Source organism: Mesoplodon mirus (assembly GCF_964341445.2).
Source record: "Mesoplodon mirus genome assembly, chromosome: 9".
NCBI classification, from domain to species: Eukaryota; Metazoa; Chordata; class Mammalia; order Artiodactyla; family Ziphiidae; genus Mesoplodon; species Mesoplodon mirus.
Genome location: NC_138985.1, coordinates 102,185,240 through 102,202,075, shown reverse-complemented (window position 1 = coordinate 102,202,075; position 16,836 = coordinate 102,185,240). Strand labels below are relative to the sequence as shown.

Sequence of the window (16,836 nt, the reverse complement as noted above, 5' to 3'; positions counted from 1 at the left end):
GACACTGAGTGTTTCTTAAGGCTCTGTCAAAGCCAAAGCTTAGCAGATGAAAAAGAAAGAATGTTGTTGTGATGGCTTGTTCTGTTGTCATAACAACCCAAATAAATATTTCCCTATACCCCTTTCTTCATTTCCCTGATGATAAACATTTTGTTTTTTAGTTTATTAATTTCAGTTCCCAAAGTTTTGGCCAAATCTACAACTAGGCTGAATAATAAAGTCAGAGCTGCACATAAACAATTTGTACAAAAGTTGTAGACAGGTTGAAGTTTTTATTTATTTATTTATTTATTTATTTATTTATTTATTTTTATTTTCTGGCTGCATTGGGTCTTGGTTGCGGTGCGCGGGCTTCTCATTGCGGTGGCTTCTCTTTGTTGTGGAGCACAGGTCCTAGGCATGCGGGCTTCAATAGTTGCAGCACAAAGGCTCAGTAGTTGTGGTTCATGGGCTCTAGAGCACAGGCTCAGTAGTTGTGGCGCACGGACTTAGTTGCTCCACAGCATGTGGGATCTTCCCGGACCAGGGCTCGAACCCATGTCCCCTGCATTGGCAGGCAGATTCTTAACCACTGCGCTACCAGAGAAGTCCCAGGATGAAGTTCTTAATATTCAAGAAATTTACTTCTTATCTTTTTGTAGTGCATTAAGACCAGAAGCCAAATGACAGACTTCTGGCTAATGATAAGTAGGATTAGGTGGTCAGATCTTGACAAATTTAGAGTTTGAACCTTGGCCTTGACATGGGATAACTAAACTAATAAGTCCATGTGTAGCTGTGTGCCTTCATCTTGTTGTGTGTTCCTTTTGGTTCATTTTTAATCAGTTTCTGTAAGCTTAAATGGGGTCCCCTATCTTGTCTGGAATCAGTTGCACCAGCAATGTTTGCCATCTCAGAAAAAGGTTGGGTTCGTGGCATGCCCTCTCCAGGCAGGTGAGCTTGCCAAAGCCTACCCAAAAGTGTGAGTAGCTGCCATCTTGGTGGTCTGGCACCCAGAATACTACTTCAGAGGTCCTCAGAGTGGCTGACAGGGAGATACCTACATTTAATTCAGCAGAGTGCTATGAAAAATGCAATTTTAATAGCATAATGCCGTCAGACTGATTCCATATTAACTACCTATTTTTGCCTATAAACACCAAGAAGATAGCATTTGAAGCCACATTTAGACAGTAGCGTAGCCACAAATTGTCTACTCCAAACCCATCACTGACAGAATCTCGGGCTGGAAGCGTACTCCACTTCTTCCCTCGGGTTCAGATCCCTCCCAGGCTGTGCTGGCTTTGTGTGTAGTCTTTTGGGGCCTTATTGCAGCAGTTTAAAAACTCTCCAACACTTGTATCCATTCGTTGCTCAGAGTGAGGTGTCGCCGTTGCTCTTCTGTCCTGTCTCCGCTAATGAGCTATAGAATCACCCTCCGATGACAGGCCTTGGTTCTTTTCAATGTCGCTATTTCCAGCTCCTGGCTCCTATTTCTACTTCCTGGCTTTCTCTCTCTTTCTTTCTTTCTCTCTCTTCCTTCCTTCCTTCCTTTCTTTTTCTTTCTTTCCTTTCTCTTTCTTTCCTTTCTCTCTTTCTTTCATTTTTTGGCTGTGTTGGGTCTTCATTGCTGCACGCAGGCTTTCTCTAGCTGCAGCGAGCAGGGGCTACTCTTCATTGCGGTGAACGAGCTTCTCATTGCGGTGGCTTCTCTTGTTGTGGAGCACGGGCTCTAGGCATGCAGACTTCAGTAGCGGTGGCACATGGGCTCAGTATTTGTGGCTCGCAGGGCCTAGAGCAAAGGCTCAGTAGTTGTGGCTCATGGGCTTAGTTGCTCTGCGGCATGTGGGATCCTCCCAGACCAGGGCTCGAACCTGTGTCCCCTGCATTGGTAGGTGGATTCCTAACCACTGCACCACCAGGGAAGCCCTCTCTCTCTCTCTTAGTTCATAGTTTGTAGATGTTAAAGCTGGAACGTCCACTTTCCTCATGTCAAAGATGAGGAAGCTAAAGCCTGGAGAAGGGCTTTACCTGAGATCACACAGAGAGTAGCAGACCCAGTTTTCTTGAGGCCCAGCCTGTGTTCTTTTTAACTCGGTGACACATTACTCCAGGGTTTGAAAGTATAGTAAGGGAAATACGGCAGCCACCTCCTACTAGGTCTCACCAGGCCCCAGAGTAGATCCGAGTTACCTTTCACTCATGCTCCTGGGATTGATGCACAGTAGGAGAAACGCTTTGCTTGGAATGCTAGAGGATGCTGATGGGCTCATCCTTCAAATTCCTGGGGTCTATCCAACTCTGGAAACTCATCATTTACTTTTCTGGTAGCATCTTAGAGAAAGCTCTGTGCTTGATTCTTACTGGTTGCTAGGTGAGTTGGGAGGCAGCCCAGCACAGTAACCCCAAGTAGGGCACAAGGGCTTTGTAGCAATCAGAACCATAGTGTCTTCTCCAGGAGAACTTAAGCAGTCACAAGTGTATCCTGATGTCTCTGGACTGATGCTTCAACCCTCAGGAAACACCACAGAATTGCAAAGCATTCTGAGACCTGACCCTTCTCCCCTGTGCCCATCTTTTAACCTTGTGGCCCAGGCAACCTCCCACTGGGGCATCTCCCCCACAACCCTCGCTTTTGTACAAATTGATCACAGCTGCGGGCCCTGTCCTCCACCCCCACTGTAACGCGAGCCAGCTTCCAGGGCTCTCTTCCTAGGACTTCCTTCAAAAACACTGCCTGTTGTCCTCCAACCAGCAGATGCTCAGTAAGGCTACACATTAAGGGGCGAGCGAACTTGAAGAGTCATCCTTAGCATCCCCAGAACCATAGACTGTTCTTTGCATGTTCCTAAGAAACCACCAATCCCAGCAGGGCCCACCCCCATGGGAGGCTCCTCTAGCCTTCACGAGTCGGGGAATAAAATTTCGACAGGCTACACTCAGAATAACCCCTTCTTTTCTCTTCCACCATTTATTTTGGGGGAAGAGCTGCCACTAGCTGTATTATTTACAGAATTTGACCTTTCCTTACAGTGTTTCAAGAGGCAGAACTTTTGCTTAGAATATTGGTGGGGCTGGAGAGCAAGAGGGATGTGACGCTGCCAGCACTGCCCACCTGCCACGTGGCTCCTGACACTCTGGGCTCCACAGGTGCCAGCTAACAAGGTGGCAGTGGGAACCAGGGGTGGAACATTGGGACCCAGCTGCAACAGCGAATCGGACTATTCAAAAGACAAACAAACAAAAACCACTTGTTAGGAGAAATCACAAACGGTGGCAGCACCCAGCTCCATGGCCAACAGGTGACGCAGCTGAGTTGGCATCAAACTGAGTACAGTTGTCCTTTAGCTCCCTGCGTTCCAGTTAAATGAATGAATTTCTTCTTTCTCTCCGTGACATCTATTCACCGGCCCGATGTATCTAGCGCCGGCGTTGCTCATCATTGTCTTCTCAACTTGTTCCAACGCCTTCCGTGTCCAGCTGGTTCACACTCACTGCACCTAAGCCGGGCACACCCTGTCCCCCAACCCCGGCCCTGCAGGGCTTCAGCCAGGAGACACAAAGCGCTGCAGCAGTACAGAGAAGGGAGAACCCATTAGACTTTCTCCTTCTAGGGATGAGGCCAAAAGAAAGCAGAAGGGCGGGAGGCCTTTTCTTTGAGTTGGGAAAAAAACAGTTGAACGGTTGTATTTTTCTGTTGCAGTGACTGAGAAAAACCCAGAGGCTTCTGGCCGTGCCTTTCGTACGTCCATTCCTCAGTCTGTATCTCTTTACCACCCCACGTCTGCAGGACTCCTCTATCCCCACCCTGCCCCCATCCTGAATGCAGAGGTTACTTTAACCTCTTTTATTTATTTTATTATTATTTTAATCGTATTTATTTATTTGTTTGTTTGTTTATTGGCTGCATTGGGTCTTCGTTGCTGTGCACGGGCTTTCGCTAGTTGTGGCGAGCGGGGGCTACTCTTCGTTGTGATGCGTGGGCTTCTCATTGCGGTGGCTTCTCCTGTTGTGGAGCACAGGCTCTAGGTGCACAAGCTTCAGTAGTTGTGGCTCGTGGGCTCTAGAGCGCAGGCTCAGTAGTTGTGGTGCACGGGCTTAGTTGCTCCATGGCATGTGGGATCTTCCCGGACCAGGGCTGGAACTCGTGTCCCCTGCAGTGGCAGGCAGATTCTTAACCAATGTGCCACCAGGGAAGCGTTGCTTTTTTTATTGCAGTAAAATATACATAACCATAAAATTTACCATTTAAATTATTTTTAAGTGTATGATTCAGTGGCATTAAGTACATTCACGGTGTTTGCAACCATCACTACTATCCCTTTCCAGAGCTTTTTCATCATCTCAGCTGTGACCCTGTACCCTTTAAGCAACAATGCAACACCCTCCCTTCCGCCAGCCCCTGCTAACCTCTATTCTACTCTGTCTCTATGGATTTGCCTATCCTAAGTCCGTCATATAAGTGGAAGCATACAATATTTGTCTCTTTCTGCCTGGCCTAATTCATTTTTTTTTAATATTTATTTTATTTATTTATTTTTTAGGCTGTGTTGGTCTTAGCTGCGGCTAAGACGCAGGATCTTCTTTGAGGCATTGCAGGCTCTTCATTGGGGGGCGTGTGCTTCGCTCTAGTTGTGGCGCTTGGGCTCTCTAGTTTGTGGCACACGGGCTCTCTAGTTGAAGTGTGGGAGCTCAGTAGTTGTGGCGCGTGGTCTTAGTTGCCCCGCGGCATGTGGATGTTCGTTCCCCGACCAGGGACCAAACCCACATCCCCTGCATTGTAAGGCGGATTCTTGACCACTGGACCACCAGGGAAGTCGCTAGCCAATATCTTTTAATCCACCTCTTTTCTCCTTAAGTAAACCAGAGCTAAGTGATTTTTTTTAAACGGGCTCAGGAAAGTTTTATGACAATGAGATTATAGGTGCCTGACATCATGGGAACCTAGTAAAGGAGCATTCATCTATCCAGAACTCAGCTTCCCTGCAACTTTATGTAAACAGAGCATAGCTGAGAACCAGGGCAAATGTTCAAAAGATGTCCTAACACATGAAATGCTGGTTACAGGGCCCTGAAGATGACTTGGTATACTCACAGACACATCCACTGGGCCCTCACTTTTGTTTTCCTCTTACCTTAGACATTTCTAAAGTTTCCAATCCCATAGCATTTTAGAAACAGCGTATTAGAATGAGAGGAGAGGGGAGCTGCTGTGAGCAGGCTCAGTAGTGATAAGAAACGGCTGCCAGGAAGAAGAGAAAGTCTGCTCTCACTCCTCTCGGAAGGCCGCCAGTCATCACTGTGCTGCGGCTCCGCTCGCAGAACTGACATCAAGGTGATAATCCCAAATAATCCACCCTTCATTCAACAAACTGAGCCTGAATCCAGGCACTGAGCAAAGCGCTGTGGAGCACTCACGATTAATAAGGCCCAGCATTTGCCAATAAAAGGCTATGTTATGGGACTTCCCTGGTGGTCCAGTGGGTAAGACTCCACGCTCCCAATGCAGGGGGCCTGGGATCGATCCCTGGTTAGGGAACTAGATCCCACATGCATGCTGCAACTAAAGATCCCCTGTGCCACAACTAAGACCCAGCACGGCCTAAATAAATAAATATATATATCTATTTTTAAAAAGGCTACATTATGATCATTCTGCTTTAAGAAAGACTATTTCTCTGAATGTTGTTATTTTTCTGTGTTTTGGATTCTGGGCAAGAAGCAACTGTATGTGAGTTTCGCTTTTACACAAACCGAGCCATTTGGAGCAGACGGCTGCACGTGAATACTGAAGGACTTACCCTGTTTTCCCTTGATCACACCTAGGCTTTCATGCTTGGCGGAGAGACTGTGTGTTTGCATACAAAGCATCTTCAATAAGAGAAGGAGTACCCATGAGAAAAGAGGCTTTTGTTGTTGGGGGGTGTCTTGGGAGGGAGGGGGAATGGGAGCTGGGGTGTGAACGGCTCTCTCCGGCTTCCCCGTGGAGGCTGCCCCCCTCCCCTAAATCGGCCCTTTCTCCCCTCTCTCCCCGCTGCAGCACGCTGTCCACGTGCTGCCACGCCATGGTGGCGGCCATTTACCCCTTCACCTGGCAGCACACCTACATCCCCGTGCTGCCGCCCGCCATGATCGACATCGTGTGCTCGCCAACCCCCTTCCTCATTGGGCTGCTCACCAGCTCGCTGCCGCTGCTCAGGGAGCTGCCGCTGGAAGAGGTGAGCTCAGGGAGGTCCCCTGTGCCCTGCCTGTGGGGCGGGGCGGAGGGGAGGTGCTGGCTGTGGCTCTGCCAGCAGGCAGGGTCGGGAAGCAGGGGGACCCCACAGCTTTGTCTGGGAGTTCGCCGCCCCAGGTCGGCTTCAGTAGACCCTCAGTGACTGCAGACTTGGTTTCCCCTCTAAACGAACCTACTGCCATGTATACCCATTGAGAGGGGCAGCACTCAACAATTTACCCAGATTTTAATCCACCTAATCCGTCAGTAGCCACCCACCCTCTCCTCCCCGTCTCCACCGGCAGCACCGCACCTAGGGAAGAAAGCACACAAAGAGCTAACAATAACTGGAAATTATCTTTGGACTGATAACGAAGTCTTGACAAAGACTGTGCTCCTACAAGGAGGTCCTTTTTCATATCAGTTAAAAAGACAACAACCAAAATGTTTTTAATGATCGAGTTCTGGATTTTCAAGTTAGCATCCAAGTGAGGAAAGCCCTTGGCATTTCTGTGATTATTTAGTCCCAGCCCCTTCCTCTAAATAGTCTCTGTCCCCGTGTACTGAGAACTTCCAGCAGCCAGAGCAGAACCGTGGGGACTGAATGACGCTGCGCAGTCCTGAACCCCCAGGGAACCCCTGGCCCTGAAATCCTCCCCGTGTCCCCAGATGCAGCTCCTCTAATTGCCCAGATAGTCCTAAAGTCCCGTTAAATATTAACCATCAGACTCAGGTCTTCAAGTGTGGGTTTGTGAACTGCAAAGAGTTTGCCTGGGCACCCTCGATCCCGCACATGGCTCAGTTCCACCCCAGGAGAAGGTGTGAGAAGGAAGGAGAGTGCTCCCTTAACTCTGGGGCCATGTGTCAGAGCCCATGATTCCCGCTGCTGGTGCAATCATGGTGGCCGTCCAGGCCCCCAGCTCATCCTCCATCAGAGACGGTGGCCCACGCTGAGGCCTGGGGCTCGGCCACTTGCATGATCCTATGAGTGAGCACCTCCTTAAGTTTCGCGCCCTAGGCCCTTCACTTGCTTCACCCTAGTTGTGGCTCTGGGTCTCAGCCTCACTCTGAGGAGGGAGGTGCTTTAGCCTGAAAGCCTTGACTCATGGAAGCCCAGCAACTATAGCTTGACTTACTCTCCCGTTGGGTCCAGTCCTCTGGGTCTCTCCCCTCCTACCCCATTAATACAAATGACAGGGCTAAGTGTGTCACTGGGAGGTAGGAGGAGGGAGGCTTGGTGGGTGGGGGGCTGGCAGAACCGAGTGGAATGGGAACGATGCGGGGCTGTAGCCTCTGGCACCTCCTCAGTGACCCACACGCTAAAAAACGGTCTGAGCGGCTTTGCCTCAGCCAGTCCGGGAACAGGGCAGGGAGTCCAGCCTGTGGCCCACACATGTCCCAGCCTGCAGTTACAGTGTTGAAAGTGTGCGTTTCTGGAAAGCCCTTTGCCCCACCTCCCCTCTTCATCATCTGTGGCTACAGTGGCAATGTCAGGACACCACAAATGGCCCCCTCCACCCCCAGCCCTGATGCCACTCTGGGTGCCAGGAAGGAAGAAGGCTGAGTCCACCTCTGTAGCCTGGAAGCCCTGGTAACAATAACAGTCCCTTTTCCTTACCTCATAGGTCCTTGTGGTCGACCTGGTCAACAATCGGTTCCTCAGACAGGTGAGTAAGAAGTGCAGCTTCAACCCACTGCTCGCTCTGTTTTCAGTTCTCTGTTGTTTGGAGCTCAGCTTTCCAGCTACGGAAAGGCTCCCTCGTGTGCCTGAAATTGCACAACAGGCCAGGGGGCTAGGGAAGCCCCTGGCCAGGGCTCGACCGAGGATAGGACAGAAGACGGGGCCAAAGAGGAGGGCTTTGGACAAAGGATTGATTCCCGTGTTCTGTCACAAAACGGTTTACTGACAATTAGAATCTTTGTATAGGTTATAACTATAGACACTTGTCTTTTTTCAACATGCTTTTCAGTAATATTTGATAACAAATTTCATGACATAATATGAAGTGGAAAAATCAGGATGCAAAATTGTATGCACTATTTTGCTGACCTTGTTTTTTTAAAAAAGAATAGAAACAAGAAAGAAAGAAAATATATATATATATATATATATAACTCTAAAAAAGATTGAAAGGAAAACTCACCAAAACATTAATTCTGGTTGTCTTGGGATGGGAGACTGAAAAGGAGACAGATTATGAGTGATTTTTAATTGTTTTGATACTTTCATATATTTTCTATAATGATTATAAACTACTTTCATTATCAGAGAAAGTAATACACAGTTAGTTTCTTGTTATCAATTGCCAGAAAGGCCTGACTCCTATCAGATCTTGCAAAGAATCATTACATAAAGGCTTTCTGGGCATTCTGAAGGACTGCTTTTACACTTGGAATGGCCACTGAAAAGTTATATATGTTAATGCCTTTTTTTTTTTATCATTAGTTCCATCTACTTTCACTTCCCAAAGGCCCTCTGGGTGGGCCCATCCCAAGGCCTTCCTGCTTTGAGACCCAGATCATAAAGCCAGCTTTAAATAATACTGGTCATCTGCCCTGACCCGAGTCCCCGGATTAGAACTAGCCACCCCATGGGGTGGGAGGTAGGGGACAGTGGGAAACATTGATTGAGGAGCCACTAGGTGCCAAGCACTTTCACAAATTAATTGTGTTGCATTTAATCTCCTCCCCCAGCTTTATTGAGATATTATTGACACATATCATATGTAAGTTTTAAATGTACAGCATGATGATTTGATGTACATACACGCTGAGAAATTATAACCACAGTATGGTTAGTTAACCCCCCATTGCCTCACATAATTACCTTTTTTGTGTGGTGATAACATTTAAGATCTACTGTCTTAACAACTTTCAAGTATATGTTAACTATGGTCACCAAACTGTACATTAGATTCCCCAGAATTTATTCATTTTATAGTGGGAAGTTTATACCCTTTGACCAACATTTCCCCATTTCCCTCACCCCTCAGCCCCTGGTAACCACCATTCCACTCTTTATTTTTATGAGTTCAGTTCATATATATATATAACTTTTTTTGGCTGTGCTATGGGGCTTGCGGGATCTTAGTTCCCTGGCCAGGGATTGAACCTGGGACCCTGGCAGTGAGAGCGCTGAGTCCTGACCACTGGACGACCAGTGAATTCCCTGAGTTCAGTTTTTTTAGATTCCACATATAAGTGAGAACATACAGTATTTACCTTTTGCTGTCTTATCTACTTCACTTAGTATTAGTCTATCCATGTTATCACAAAAGTCAGTATTTCTTTCTTTTTTTTTTGCGGTACGTGGGCCTCTCACTGTTGTGGCCTCTCCCATTGCGGAGCACAGGCTCCGGACGCGCAGGCTCAGCGGCCATGGCTCATGGGCCCAGCCGCTCTGCAGCACGTGGGATCTTCCCGGACCGGGGCACGAAACCGTGTCCCCTACGTCGGCAGGCGGACTCTCAACCACTGTGCCACCAGGGAAGCCCAGTATTTCTTTCTTTTTTATGGCTGAATAATATTCCATTGTGTGTATGTGTATCTATGTGTATATATGCACATACACATGTATATACACGTACATACACATCTATAAAAATGTCTATTCGGGCTTCCCTGGTGGCGCAGTGGTTGAGAGTCCGCCTGCCGATGCAGGGGACGCGGGTTCGTGCCCTGGTTTGGGAGGGTCCCACATGCCGCGGAGTGGCTGGGCCCATGAGCCATGGCCGCTGGGCCTGCGCGTCCAGAGCCTGTGCTCCGCAACGGGAGAGGCCACAACAGTGAGAGGCCTGCGTACCGCAGGAAAAAAAACAAAAAATCGTCTATTCATGTCCTTTGCCCATCTTTTTTTTCTATTGAGTTGTATGAGTGCCTTATATATTTTGGATAGTAACCCCTTATCAGATATATGCTTTACAAATATATTCTCCCATTCTGTAAGTTGCCTTTTCATTTTGCTGATTGTTTGTTTTATTGTGCAGAAGCTTTTTATTTTTTTATTTTTATTTTTTTTATTTTATTAGTTTCTGCTTTATAACAAAGTGAGTCAGTCATACATATACATCTGTTCCCACATCCCTTCCCTCTTGCGTCTCCCTTCCTCCCACCCTCCCCATCCCACCCCTCCAGGTGGTCACAAAGCACTGAGCCGATCTCCCTGTGCTATGCGGCTGCTTCCCACTATCTATCTACCTTACGTTTGGTAGTGTATATATGTCCATGCCTCTCTTTCGCTTTGTCACAGCTTACCCTTCCCCCTCCCCATATCCTCAAGTCCATTCTCAAGTAGGTCTGTGTCTTTATTCCTGTTTTACCCCTAGGTTCTTCATGACATTTTTTTTCTTAAATTCCATATATATGTGTTAGCATACGGTATTTGTCTTTCTCTTTCTGACTTACTTCACTCTGTATGACAGACTCTAGGTCTATCCACCTCATTACAAATAGCTCAGTTTCGTTTCTTTTTATGGCTGAGTATGTGCAGAAGCTTTTCAGTGTGATGTACTCTCACTTGTTTACTTTTGCTTTTGTTACTTGTGCTTTTGGTATCAGATCCCAAAAAATTGTTGCTAAGATCAATATTAAGGAGCTTTTCACCTATATTTTCTTCTAGTAGTTTTACAGTTTCTGTTCTTACATTTAACTCTTTAATCCAATTTTTTTTAATCCACATAATTTTTGAGTCATATAAGATAGGGGTCCAATTTCATTCATATAAGATAGAGGTCCAATTTCATTCCTTTGTATGTGGATGTCCAGTTTTCCCAACACCATTTATTTAAGAAACCATCCTTTCAGACCAGGTGGCACAGTGGTTAAGAATACGCCTGCCAGTGCAGGGGACATGGGTTCGATCCCTGGTCCGAGAAGATCCCACATGCCGCAGAGCAACTAAGCCCATGTACCACAACTACTGAGCCTGTGCTCTAGAGCCCACGAGCCACAACTGCTGAACCCCCATGTCACAATTACTGAAGCCCATGCACCTAGAGCCCGTGCTCCACAACAAGAGAAGCCACCGCAATGAGAAGCCCACACACCGCAAGGAAGAGTAGCCCCCACTCGCCGCAACTAGAGAAAGCCCACACACAGCAATGAAGACCCAGTGCAGCCAAAGATAAATAAATAAATAAATTTATTAAAAAAAAAAAAAGGAAACCATCCTTTCCCCATTAAATATTCAGCTCCCTTGTCAAATACTAGGTGACCATATATGTACGGGTTTATTTCTGGGCTCTCAATTTTGTTCTGTTCATCTATATGTCTTTTTTTTTGTCAGTACCATACTATCTGATTACGGTAGCTTCGTGATAAAGTTTGAAATCAGGAATTATGATGCCTCCAGCTTTGTTCTTCTTCCCCAAGATTGTTTTGGCTATTCAAGGTCTTTTGTGGTTCCATACAAATTTTATGATTGTTTTTTCTATTTCTATAAAAAATGTCATTGGAATTTTCATAAGGATTGCATTGAATCTATAGATGGCTTTGAGTAGTATGGACATTTTAACAGTGTTTATTCGTTCAATCCATGGGCACAGAATATCTTTCCATTAATTTATATCTTCTTCAGTTTCTTTCATCACCATCTTACATGGTGCATTTAATCTTCACGGTGAGATAGATACTAATTGGTAGCCCATTTTACAGATGGGGAAACTGAGGCTCACATAGCTTGTAAAAAGTGGAATCAAGGTTCAAACCTCAGACCTCTAGTTCTAAGTTGTGTTCTTTCCACTAAACCAGGAACTGTGCCAGGCCTGCCCTGCAGTGTCCAATGTGTCCTGCTGGCCAGGATGCAGCCACCATCCCCAGAAGCACTGGGGCGATGGCCCACCTGTTTTTTCTGCTTTACAGATGGATGACGAGGATTCCATTCTGCCCCGGAAGCTTCAGGTAGCCCTGGAACACATTCTGGAACAGAGGAATGACCTGGCTAGTGACCAGGATGACAGGTCCCCAGACTGCAAGCATGGTAAATGCTCATCCACCTCCCAGACCGCACCCCCTCTTCCATCATTGGAGTCAGGGAGCAAATGGACTATGAGCATCGGTCCCACTTGGCACTGGGTTAAGCAGGAAAATAGGCAAGAGAGGTACACAAGGAGAGAGGCTGGGTGCTCATCCCCTTTATCAGGACCTCATTCTAACAATGAGCTGTGGGGAAGACTTTTCCCACCCCATTTTGGCCCTAAAATGTCTGTTTAAAGGTGGGGAAGAAACGACATGCTCACTGTGGCTACTCTTTTTTGTGGATCACTGCAGTTTGCCACCAGGGAGCTAGTATCCTTGTCTTAGTGACTGGCTTGTCCCAAAGGCTCTGCCTCCGCCCTCCGCCCTCCGCCCTCACCGGTCCCGGTCCTTCCCCATTTTGCTCAGGCCCTGAGTCCAGCCCCTTGAACGAGGTGGTGTCCGAAGCCTTTGTCCGCTTCTTCGTGGAGATCGTGGGCCACTATTCGTTGTTCCTGACGGCGGGCGAGCGAGAGGAGAGGACCCTGCAGCGAGAGGCCTTCCGCAAGGCCGTCTCCTCCAAGAGCCTCCGCCGGTTCCTGGAGGTCTTCATGGAGACCCAGACGTTCCGGGGCTTCATCCAGGAGCGGGAGCGGCGCCGGCAGGATGCCAAAGGTCAGGAGGCATGTTCCCTGCGGGGGAGCTGAGGCAGCCAGAGATGCCCAGACCCCGGGTGGGTGTTGAGCAGGGCCGAAGGTCGGGGGCCAGGGCACGGATGGGAACAGCGTGCAGCCTCCTCTGGAGGACGTTCATTCTCGCCACCTCTGAGCTGGGGAAACTGCCCCTACGTCCTGCCGTCCCCTCAGGCGTCGCTTCCCCTCTGCTTCCCATTCCCAGAACCACACTGCAGGTTCTGGCGGCAAGTTCCCTCCTGTTCTGTTCTCCGCAGCAGGACGAAACTCTCAAGGACACCCTGCCCTTCCCCTCTCTGTGGCGCCTCATCTCCTTCTCCTCAGGCCTCCTCTGGCTCCCTCTGCCCTGCTTCCTCAGCCTCTCCGCCGGGACCTGGGGATGGGATAGAGGAGGAGGAGAGGACGGCCCCACGCCCTCCGCTGTACGTGGTGCCACTGAGCCCAGCGGGCTGGCCACGGGGGAGGCGGGACGGCAGAGACTCCCCCAACCTGCGGAGTTTGTGGGTCATCGCCCCACGAGCCCGCCCAGCCCCGCCCCAGCCCTCGCTCTGCGAGGTTCCCCTGTCTCTCCTAGTCTCCCTGTCCCTGTTGCTGGACTCCATCACGCTTCTAGTGATGGAGGAGCAGGGAGTGCGCACCAGGAGGATGAAACCATTCCCATCTCTTCCTTACATCGTTTTAAGTCCTTCTGGGAATCTAAAAACTAGAAATGTCAGTAAAGGCTATCCCAGATGGGAGCTAGACCCGAGAAGGGGAAAGATGCTCAACACTGAGGAGATGCCTCACAGTGACCAGGGGTGGGGCCCAGGGAAGCAGCTGGCCCAGGCCTTGGTGTCCTCTGGGGCTGCGATCGCAGAGACTGATCTGAGGAACCAAAGCTCTACATTCCCAGAGCTCTTTGCAAGGCAGAAAGGGAGTCTGTCACACTCCAGGTGTTCTGATGAGTGCTATCTGAAGAGACAAAAGAAAATGGATTAGCGAGTATGAGTCCCACAACTGATGAAAGGATTCCTTTTAATAGAAGACCTGCTGGGTACACAGATCACTCTTTGATAGAGAGAGCAGGACATAAGGCTTAAAAGTAGCACAGAAGGAGCCCCCTGTCTGTGGAAGATCAGTAGGAGATGAAGACAGCGTGCCTGAGGCTCCAGTCCCGGGTGAGAACTGAAGGGCCCTCAGAGGTGGCCTGCCCGCCCTCCCGAGTCTGTAGATGGCAGCCAGGTTCCCAGGAGGCCAAACCACTTGGCCAGGGGCCCTCTTGTGGGAGAATGCGAGGAAAAGGGAGCCCTCAGGAGCTCCCGAGCCAAGGCCGTCTGGTTCATCTTTGAAACCGCGGGCCTGGCACAGTGTACATGCTTGCAAGGCGTTTGTGTAGTAAAGATAGGATTTCACATACGAGCTAGCTTTACAGCTTTCCAAAGACACTTATTGCACAGGTTGGACAATTATAAGGGCAGTAAAAGTCCTTATAAATCTCATGATTCAGAGCATGTTTATAGGAGCAACTTCATCTCAGAAGCAAGGTTTCTCTTTCCTATGGCAGTAAGGAAATGGATATGTCTAGAAGCACAAAGAGAAGGAACTAAAATAGCTGGGATTTCTCTTGTCAACAGGTCTTTTTGAGGTCCGAGCCCAAGAGTACCTGGAAACACTCCCCAGTGGAGAACACAGTGGTGTCAACAAGTTCCTGAAGGGACTAGGTGAGGCCTAGGGGTCTCGGTTCCCATCAGCAGCCTCCGGGCCATGGGGTCTTGGCCAGTTCCCTCCCCTAGAGCCGGGGCCTAATAATGCAGAGCTCTGAGGCCTGCACTGAGTGGGCCAAGTCAGCATTTAACCCACCTGTTCTAATCTGTCCCCAGATCGTAAGCAAAGGACACAAATGGCCCCCTCCCTGCTTTCCTGGGCCCCTGGCTGTCTTGCTGTTCTTTCACTATTATCTCCCACACTCTTAAATCTTCTGGGGTATTGGGCTTAGAAGCATGATGAATGGAACCAGAGAAAGGTGTCTGGCAGTAAAGACCTGGACCAGCCTCCAAACGATGCCCCTAAAAAGTGGAAATGTAAGAATTTTAATAAGGACTGCAGTTTAATCAGGAAAAAGGCCCTTACTAGGAAAGGGAGGAGGAGAAGAAAGCGAAAAAGGTGAAGGAGGAAGCAGGCCCCAGTAAGGAAGAACTGCGGTGAGGAGGACCCCACGGAGGACTTGCAGGGGGCGTGCCGGTGCCTCAGCCAGGATGGCCAGCTGCCTGGGAAGGGACCGCCTACCTCCCGCTCTGCTGGGAGTTTTCTCCTCACTTGGCTCTCAGGGATGTGTTACAGTCAGTGCTTCCTGTATCATCGTTTCAGAAGCAACATCTACAGCTCTGACATGCTTCCTTTCAAAACTTCCCAAGTCTGAGGAAGATCCCTTTTTATGGGGAGGTGCACGAGGAGGGCAACCAGGCAGGGCGAAGTCCCCCAACTTCTGAGCTCTGGGGTGAAGCTCTTGGGGGTGGAGTGGGGGGTGGGAGGCCACACTTGTCCGCACTGCCTCTGGGGTGAAAAGGACAGGATTTAACTCAGCCCCTTTGTCTGCCTGGTGAAATGTTCTCACTTTCTTTTTTTAGGCAATAAAATGAAGTTTCTCCACAAGAAATAGCCCTCAATCCAGCCTCCAGGGAGAACTTTTCCTAGGGCAACAGCATGTTTTAAAAACAGTCCTGATGGTCTTTCTGAAATGTTGGGTCCTTGGTTGTCCCAGGGGCTGGGATAAAGGCCGGGATGATTTCCGGCCACCACTAGGCTCTCCCCAGGACCCGGGACCCCCCGAGCCACCGGAGGGTGCCGCTTCTTTAGAACAGCACTGGAAATGGGACCTGAGACCAGGCACATTCAAACGGATTGTTTTGGTTGTTGGTTTTGGGTTTTTAAAATTTTTTTTTATCTTAGATATTAAAAAAAAAAAAGAAAAGTGTTTGGGTTTTCCTTTTATTATGCCAAGGCTAAGACAACTGTCCTGCCCTGTGTCATCTCTCCCTGGCTCATCCTGCCTGGCAGTTGTGCTCTGGAGCCAAGAGGAGGAGATGGGAAGGGGCGGCCCCCAGGTGCTCCTCTGGGCAGAACTGGGGACAAGTGCAGGGCAGAAGGGGGGAGCACTGTGGCGACGCCTACAGACACTACAGACACCACACCACAGGTGTCGGGACGGGAGTCCTCTTGGGGAAAGGACTGGCAGGTAGTAGAGTGGAGTCAAATCTGTGCTGAAAAGGAAGAAAGAACAGTAAAAGGATTTGGTTTCCTGGGATGAGCTGTGCTTTCAGGCTGGCTGGTGATGCCACCTGGTGGCCGAGGCCACTTGCTGTCATGCCACTGATGACTCTGGTCCCAAATGGACCTGACTTTTCTGGACGGCCTCTTTCCTCTTAGAAGCCATAGAGCTGTCCCCTGCCCAAGCAGCCCATGACTTCTAGAGGTACACACAAAAAGAGGAAATCTCCTCGTAAGATCTGTTAATAAAATATTCTTAGGGTCCTGAAGTTTATGATGCTGCCTAGAGCCCATCTTAAAACATGTGAGCCAATGCTTTGAGCCCATTCCTATTTATACTATATGAAATTCTCCGATCTCAGTGTAGGGACCCAGAGCAGCGTACATGAACTAGTACGTGTGCAGGATGAATGCAGGGACTTCTGTTGTTGATGTTATCAAGGCTCATCCAAACTCTGGGGACAGCTTCCTCAGACTTGTGCGGCCAGAGGGGAGGAAGCGGGGGTGCAGGAGAAGGCTGCATTCCGGGGGGCGCTGTCCTGCAAAGCCTGTGGCAGGGCAGCAGGAAGAGAACAGTCGGCAGCACAGGCACATTCTCAAAGCAGGCCTCCGGGCCACCCCCCGGCCAACCCACTCACTGCCTGCACATCCCAGTGGTGGATTCCCTCTGGTGGCACCAGGAACCCTGCAAAAACACATGAAAGGGATGTGCTCTGACCTTGGCAATGGCCCAGGGGCCTGTGCTGCCTGGCA

The 16,836-nt window shown here is 49.1% G+C and overlaps 1 protein-coding gene across 5 annotated transcripts in view; it reads left to right on the top strand.

Annotated features, from left to right (window-relative positions):
- DENND2A (DENN domain containing 2A) overlaps positions 1-15,877 on the top strand; it is a 102,378-nt gene extending 86,501 nt beyond the window's left edge. For 4 of the 5 annotated variants that reach the window (XM_082631696.1, XM_082631694.1, XM_082631692.1 and 1 more), the window contains 6 exons: positions 6,020-6,197; positions 7,819-7,860; positions 12,053-12,170; positions 12,575-12,820; positions 14,451-14,537; positions 15,444-15,877. In XM_082631696.1, coding sequence (XP_082487822.1) covers positions 6,020-6,197; positions 7,819-7,860; positions 12,053-12,170; positions 12,575-12,820; positions 14,451-14,537; positions 15,444-15,475 — 703 coding nt within the window. In that variant the 3' untranslated portion in view covers positions 15,476-15,877. The remainder of the gene's footprint in view (positions 1-6,019; positions 6,198-7,818; positions 7,861-12,052; positions 12,171-12,574; positions 12,821-14,450; positions 14,538-15,443) is intronic. The other variant, XM_082631693.1, reaches the window with a different exon arrangement.
- Positions 15,878-16,836: the final 959 nt, after the last annotated feature.